Source organism: Gadus morhua, chromosome 11, assembly GCF_902167405.1.
Source record: "Gadus morhua chromosome 11, gadMor3.0, whole genome shotgun sequence".
Classification (NCBI taxonomy): domain Eukaryota; kingdom Metazoa; phylum Chordata; class Actinopteri; order Gadiformes; family Gadidae; genus Gadus; species Gadus morhua.
Window position 1 is genome coordinate 24,109,326 of NC_044058.1, and position 8,235 is coordinate 24,117,560.

General features: G+C 46.6%; 1 protein-coding gene across 1 annotated transcript; it reads left to right on the forward strand.

Annotated features, from left to right (window-relative positions):
• The first annotated feature begins 3,899 nt into the window (after positions 1-3,899).
• LOC115554342 (gonadotropin-releasing hormone II receptor) lies at positions 3,900-8,188 on the forward strand. The gene is made up of 4 exons (XM_030371025.1): positions 3,900-4,242; positions 4,666-5,151; positions 6,867-7,068; positions 7,706-8,188. The coding sequence occupies exons 2-4, from the start codon at positions 4,666-4,668 to the stop codon at positions 8,104-8,106; spliced, it is 1,089 nt and encodes a 362-aa protein (XP_030226885.1). The 5' UTR covers positions 3,900-4,242; the 3' UTR covers positions 8,107-8,188.
• Positions 8,189-8,235: the final 47 nt, after the last annotated feature.

Sequence of the window (8,235 nt, forward strand, 5' to 3'; positions counted from 1 at the left end):
TACAGTTTTTCTTAGAAGATCAATCTCTCTTCACTCCAAACAGTCTCCCCACCACCTCTCTCTCTCTCTCTCTCTCTCTCTCTCTCTCTCTCTCTCTCTCTCTCTCTCTCTCTCTCTCTCTCTCTCTCTCTCTCTCTCTCTCTCTCTCTCTCTCTCTCTCTCTCTCTCTCTCTCTCACACACACACACACACACACACACACACACACACACACACACACACACACACACACACACACACACACACACACACACACACACACACACACACACACACACACACACACACACACTCCCTCTGTTTCTCTCTTACTCAATACATTTACAAACATATGAATAATAAATAAAAATATAAAAAAGTATCTCTGACAGCGGAGGGTACTAGTGACTGGTATCACTAACAGTAGTGTAGAGGGTGGTAGTGACTGGTATCTCTAACAGTAGTGTAGAGGGTGGTAGTGACTGGTATCTCTAACAGTAGTGTAGAGGGTGGTAGTGACTGGTATCTCTAACAGTAGTGTAGAGGGTGGTAGTGACTGGTATCTCTAACAGTAGTGTAGAGGGTGGTAGTGACTGGTATCTCTAACAGTAGTGTAGAGGGTGGTAGTGACTGGTATCTCTAACAGAGGGTGGTAGTGACTGGTATCTCTAACAGTAGTGTAGAGGGTGGTAGTGACTGGTATCTCTAACAGTAGTGTAGAGGGTGGTAGTGACTGGTATCTCTAACAGAGGGTGGTAGTGACTGGTATCTCTAACAGTAGTGTAGAGGGTGGTAGTGACTGGTATCTCTAACAGTAGTGTAGAGGGTGGTAGTGACTGGTATCTCTAACAGTAGTGTAGAGGGTGGTAGTGACTGGTATCTCTAACAGTAGTGTAGAGGGCGGTAGTGACTGGTATCTCTAACAGTAGTGTAGAGGGTGGTAGTGACTGGTATCTCTAACAGTAGTGTAGAGGGTGGTAGTGACTGGTATCTCTAACAGTAGTGTAGAGGGTGGTAGTGACTGGTATCTCTAACAGTAGTGTAGAGGGTGGTAGTGACTGGTATCTCTAACAGAGGGTGGTAGTGACTGGTATCTCTAACAGCAGTGTAGAGGGTGGTAGTGACTGGTATCTCTAACAGTAGTGTAGAGGGTGGTAGTGACTGGTATCTCTAACAGTAGTGTAGAGGGTGGTAGTGACTGGTATCTCTAACAGCAGTGTAGAGGGTGGTAGTGACTGGTATCTCTAACAGTAGTGTAGAGGGTGGTAGTGACTGGTATCTCTAACAGAGGGTGGTAGTGACTGGTATCTCTAACAGTAGTGTAGAGGTTGGTAGTGACTGGTATCTCTAACAGTAGTGTAGAGGGTGGTAGTGACTGGTATCTCTAACAGTAGTGTAGAGGGTGGTAGTGACTGGTATCTCTAACAGAGGGTGGTAGTGACTGGTATCTCTAACAGTAGTGTAGAGGGTGGTAGTGACTGGTATCTCTAACAGTAGTGTAGAGGGTGGTAGTGACTGGTATCTCTAACAGTAGTGTCGAGGGTGGTAGTGACTGGTATCTCTAACAGCAGTGTAGAGGGTGGTAGTGACTGGTATCTCTAACAGTAGTGTAGAGGGTGGTAGTGACTGGTATCTCTAACAGTAGTGTAGAGGGTGGTAGTGACTGGTATCTCTAACAGAGGGTGGTAGTGACTGGTATCTCTAACAGTAGTGTATAGGGTGGTAGTGACTGGTATCTCTAACAGTAGTGTAGAGGGTGGTAGTGACTGGTATCTCTAACAGTAGTGTAGAGGGTGGTTAGTGACTGGTATCTCTAACAGAGGGTGGTAGTGACTGGTATCTCTAACAGTAGTGTATAGGGTGGTAGTGACTGGTATCTCTAACAGAGGGTGGTAGTGACTGGTATCTCTAACAGCAGTGTAGAGGGTGGTAGTGACTGGTATCTCTAACAGTAGTGTAGAGGGTGGTAGTGACTGGTATCTCTAACAGCAGTGTAGAGGGTGGTAGTGACTGGTATCTCTAACAGAGGGTGGTAGTGACTAGTATCTCTAATGATGGAGGGCTTTTCAGACCAGCGGCCACTCAAAGCGTGTTTCCTAGCACTATAGGAACTAGTCCTAAAAACGGATCAATTATTATTATTATCAGTCCAGTTTGCGTTCATCACCTCCAGCCACATGATTGGTCTCTCTAACAAAGTAGAGCGGCATTGACTATTATCTCTAACGATGGTGTAGAGTACTGCTGTTACTACTATACTCCCCTTCAACGAGCACTCATAATGCCTCGATGAGCACTCTCCATTGCATCCCGTCCCTGGCATCATGTTTGGCCTCTCCCCATGATAGTGTCCTCTGTTCCAGCTCTTGTGTCACAGTTCTGGAGCCAGGTGGTTTTCGTGGTTTTACTGTTAGAGATGTCCATCTTAAGGCGACCTTTGTGATGCGGTCCCGCTGCACCCTCAACACATGTCCGCACCATCTCAGGCGTGACGTCTGTGCGTAATCTCCGTGGTGATGCTCCGGCTTACCGCTTTCTTGTACAGGTCATGGTTGGACGTCTTATTAGACACCAAAGGATCTGGCGTATTCGTCTGAGGCGTCCATTATGGAACACTTCCATGCTGCTCCTGTCTGTTTTGACAACTCGCCAGCTCTCTGAACCATAGAGCAGAACAGACTCTACATTGCTGTTGTCTAGGAGCTGCTTCATTTTAAGGCTGTGTGGTTTGGTGTAGAGTGGGTGACTGGTTTTTAATGATGGTGTTCGATGCTCTGCTCACCTCATTATCAAGTTATTATTGAACCGCCTTGCTCACACTGTTGTCACATCCTGCTCCCCCTCCTCCCCCCTCCTCCTCCCCCATCCTCCCTCACTATTGTTGGTGTGTTTCGAACATATGACGCCTGCACCAATTAAAACTGTCGCAGGTCGAGTGAGTCAGAGGCCGCCAGTTCCTCCCGTAACATATCGATCTTTCATTAATTTGATCAATTTAATGTGATTGTTTAGAATTATTATAATTTATCATTATTAAATAAGTATCTATTATTTTATGAATTACTACTGTATTCTTCGTTGCTTTTTATTCGTAATTCAACTGAGACATAATCTATTGCTTTGAGCAATATATTTAGGTAAAGCCATTAGTGGGAAATAGTGTGTGTGTTTGTGTGTGTGCGTGTGTGTGTGTGCGTGTGTGTGTATGTGTGTGTGTGTGTGTGTGTGTGTGTGTGTGTGTGTGTGTGTGTGTGTGTGTGTGCGTGTGTGTGTGTGCGCGTGTGTGTGCGTGTGTGTGTCTGTGCGCGTGTGTCTGTGGATGGTTTTTGCTTTCTTTGCCTTCTAACTGACCAACAATCTTATCTCTTCCACCTTCTGTTTACTTTGCTTTTCATGTGTCTACCTGTCTGTTTTCTGTCTGTCGTGTACCTGTGTGTCTGTCTGATTGTCTGTCTGTCTACCACGGCCTGTCCGCCTGTGTTTGGAGTTAGGTAGGATTGTGGTTAGGGAACCAATCTAGGGACACATGTCAGCATAATCTATAAATACTTTAATGCAATGCATTACCCCCTGATGTTGGTCTCCTTTTAGCCTGCTACCACTACCCCATTGAATGTAGCCTAGATGTATACATCAATTACATAGTCTATAATTTATTGACCATCCATGGGGATGGTCATTGTTGCCTTCAGTCAATGAAAAAGTATATATATATATATCAAAGTAGCAGCAAGAAATCAGCAGCAGGATATTAGCGTTACATTATATATATAATGAGGGTAGACTTATCATAGCACCTACAGAATGCAACCATAGCAACTCATGGGATCTTATTAGATCATTCACCTGCTGCCCGCACCGTGACGCACCGATCACTACGTCATCCAGCGAGATTCTATAAATTGCATATCGTCCACAAACTGTTTCCCTAACTCTGATGTCCGAGTAGTGGACGGCGCATGCGGGTCTCGGCTCCAATCATAATTTTTCTAATATCCTATCGCTGATGTAGCGGAGGTGGTTTCCCCGGTAACCCGCATACTCAGCACCCGCAGCCCGGGACAGCTCCCTCCTCACAGAACAGCTGGATACAGAAACTAACAGCAGGATACAGGTACAAACAGCTGGATGCCGAGACAAAGAAGATAGTCACGGCACGGCGTTCAAGGGAAAAGGCATGTCGACTTCATCCCGTAACACGTCGCAACTATGAATGTTGCCGAAGTGCGGTCTTATTTTAAGACGGGAGCAAAGATTTAGAAGGTGAGAAATTCTCCCAATATCGAACAACCCATCCCGCTCTCTCGACTCCCGCTCTATCTCTAATCTGTCCATCTAGCCATCCATCGATCTGCATCTGCATTCACTTTTCGACACTTTCACGTGTCGAATAAAACGTGGTTAACGTTGCTATCCGTGACACATTCCTTGCGGCAGTAACGTTGCTAAGATTGGTGTCGTGTCGTGTTGCTGAATAAGGTGTCCCTTGATTCTGTTGTAGGTTATCATAGTGATTACTTTTTTCATAAGATCAGCTACAGGTATTACGTGTTACTACAATCTGGTACTGGATGGTACTAGTATGATGTTAAATATATTGAGTGATAATAGTAACCAGTAGAAGATGGTGCTAGAATGCTGATGAATATTTAATGTCAACGATATGGAATGTGTTGCGTTTTTCAGATGGATTCAGAACAGTCGGTGAACTCCTCCCACCCGTCCCCTCCGGCTGAATGGGCCACGCCCACCTTCACCCGCGCTGCCCAGGTCAGGGTCGGCGCCACGTTTGTCCTCTTCGTCTTCGCCGCCTGCAGCAACCTGGCCCTGTTGATCAGCGTGTGGCGAGGCCGCGGCCGACGCTTGGCCTCCCACCTGCGCCCGCTCATCATGAGCCTGGCGTCGGCGGACCTGATGATGACCTTCGTGGTGATGCCGCTGGACGCCGTGTGGAACGTGACGGTGCAGTGGCGTGGCGGCGACGTGCTGTGCCGGCTGCTGTCCTTCCTCAAGCTGTTCGCCATGCAGTCGTCCGCCTCCATCCTCGTGGTCATCAGCCTGGACCGCCAGCACGCCATCCTACACCCCCTGGACTCCCTCAGCGCCCACCACCGCAACCGGCGCATGCTGGGCCTGGCCTGGAGCCTGAGCTTACTGCTGGCCTCACCACAGGTAACAACAGACAACACACGGGTAGCACCAGGTGAGCAGCACAGGTAACAATACAGGTCACACCAGGTGACAGCACAGGTAACAATACAGGTAACAGCAACACGCAACACTACAGATAACAATGCAGGTAACATACTGTTAACATTACAGATAACAGCACAGGTAACATACTGTTAACATTACAGATAACAGCACAGGTAACATACTGTTAGCATTACAGATAACAGTACAGGTAACATACTGTTAACATTACAGATAACAGTACAGGTAACATACTGTTAACATTACAGATAACAGTACAGGTAACATACTGTTAACATTGCAGATAACAGCACAGGTAACATACTGTTAGCATTACAGATAACAGTACAGGTAACATACTGTTAACATTACAGATAACAGTACAGGTAACATACTGTTAACATTACAGATAACAGTACAGGTAACATACTGTTAACATTATAGATAACAGTACAGGTAACATACTGTTAACATTACAGATAACAGCACAGGTAACATACTGTTAACATTACAGATAACAATGCAGGTAACATACTGTTAACATTACAGATAACAATACAGGTAACATACTGTTAACATTACAGATAACAATGCAGGTAACATACTGTTAGCATTACAGATAACAGTACAGGTAACATACTGCTAACATTACAGATAACAGTACAGGTAACATACTGTTAACATTACAGATAACAGCACAGGCCACACTACAGGTTATCCTCGAGGGAACATCTATGTAACACCTCAGGTAACACCTCAGGTCCTACTACAGGTGACACTACAGGTTACACTACAGGTGCCACTTGTAACACCAGACGATACTTCAGTTAACAAACAGATTACACCAGAGATAACAATACGAGTCATCCCAGGTGGAACTTCAATACAGGTAACACTACGGGAAACACCAGGTGATACCATATAACACTGAGCTACAGGTAAGCCTACTGGTGTTCTACTGGTGGTCTGTATACAGTAGTGCTGTTACTGCAGACACAGTGTTGGACACGACTGTTATTGCAACACTGTTGTTCTGATAGTTTGCTCTTGTAACTTGTCAACCAACATCATGCCAACGGTTAATTAACTTTTAGGGATAGATGTGTGTGTGTGTGTGTGTGTGTGTGTGTGTGTGTGTGTGTGTGTGTGTCTGTGTGTGTGTGTGTGTGTGTGTGTGTGTGTGTGTGTGTGTGTTTGTGTCTCTGTGTGTGTGTGTGTGTGTGTGTTTGTGTGTGTGTGTGTGTGTGTGTGTGTGTGTGTGTGCGTGTGTGTGCTTGTGTGTGTGAGAGAGTAAATTAAAATCGCTAGAAGAATGTGCTTTTCTCAAGGGACTAAAGATTAGATGTTTGTACACCTCCTGTTGCTAGCTCCAGCTTATACCAGCACTATGCTTTAATGTTAGATGTGAACAGTGCTAGGAATGCAGTTTAAAGGAAAGAGAAGTAGTAGAGAGGTAATAGAAAAAATGTGACTTCTCTTTTAAAGTATAGTTACTGTAGGGCCAAAGAAAGACGACTTTGTTTGAGGCTATAATGTCTTGTGATATTAGATTTATAACATATTGTAGATATAACATTTGATGTGTCACTAGCTATATAACGTGTTACGTGATACTGAATCTATGACATGTTATGTGATGGTAGAGAGGGTATTGAAATTTGAACTTTAAGACCATGAAACGTTTGGTCCTCCAGCTGTTTATATTCGGGGCGCTGAAGGCTGAAGGAGTGGACTTCACGCAGTGTGTTACACACGGCAGCTTCCCCCGGCGCTGGCAGGAGACCCTCTACAACATGTTCCACTTCGTTACGCTCTACGTCGTCCCCCTGTTGGTCATGGCCTGCTGCTACTCCCGAATCCTCCTCCACATCAACCGCCAGCACCAGCAGAACAAGGGTAGCGCACGCAAGCACACGCACGCACACACACACACACACACATACGCACGCACACAGACACACACACTCACACACGCACACACACAAAGACACACACACACACACACACACACACACACACACACACACACACACACACACACACACACACACACACACAATCACACAGATACACAGACACTCACACACACTCACACACACGCACACACAATCACAATCACACGCACACAATCACACAGATACACGGACGGTCACACACACTCACACACACGCACACACAATCACAATCACACGCACACAATCACACAGATACACAGACACTCACACAAACACGTACTCACACACACGCACAATGACATGAACACACACACACACTGAAATGCTGACGGGGTAACATTTTGGTAATGTTTGGTAATGTTTAGTTAAATTATCATAATTATTGGTAAATTGGTAATGAATGGGTAATGTATGGGTAATGTAACAGTCATGTTTGGTAACATATGATAATAATTGGTTAGGCCGAGGTAATGCATGGTAACAACGGTAATGATGGTGACCGTAAGGGTATGCGTGGTAATGTACAGTACAATATGGTAATGTGTGGTCCTAAATAAGTATGTTGTTTGCGTCGGCAGCCGGAGAGTCATACCTGAGGCGCAGCGGAACAGACATGATCCCCAAGGCTCGCATGAAGACCCTGAAGATGACCATCATCATCGTGATGACCTTCATCGTGTGCTGGACTCCGTACTACCTGCTGGGCATCTGGTACTGGTTCCAGCCCCAGATGCTGGCGGTGACACCCGAGTACGTCCACCACGGCCTGTTTGTGTTCGGGAACCTCAACACCTGCTGCGACCCCATCATCTACGGCTTCTACACGCCCTCCTTCAGGGCCGACCTGAGCGCCTGCTGCTGCTGCCCCGCCCCCAGCGCCGCCGGGGCCTCCCCCAGGTCTCTGGACCGCCTCTCCGCCCGACAGCAACCCCACAGCGGGGAGCCCGACTCGGACCCAGCCAGCGCCCACCACACATAGGGCTGCTGGGGCGGGGGGGCGACACGCTCGCGTCCTCCTCTTCGTCTCGCTTCAGAGGCATGGCGACCACCGAGGGTGCATTTTCGTTTTTTTTTTTAGACCCTCAATGCTCGATGGGAGGCGTGGTCG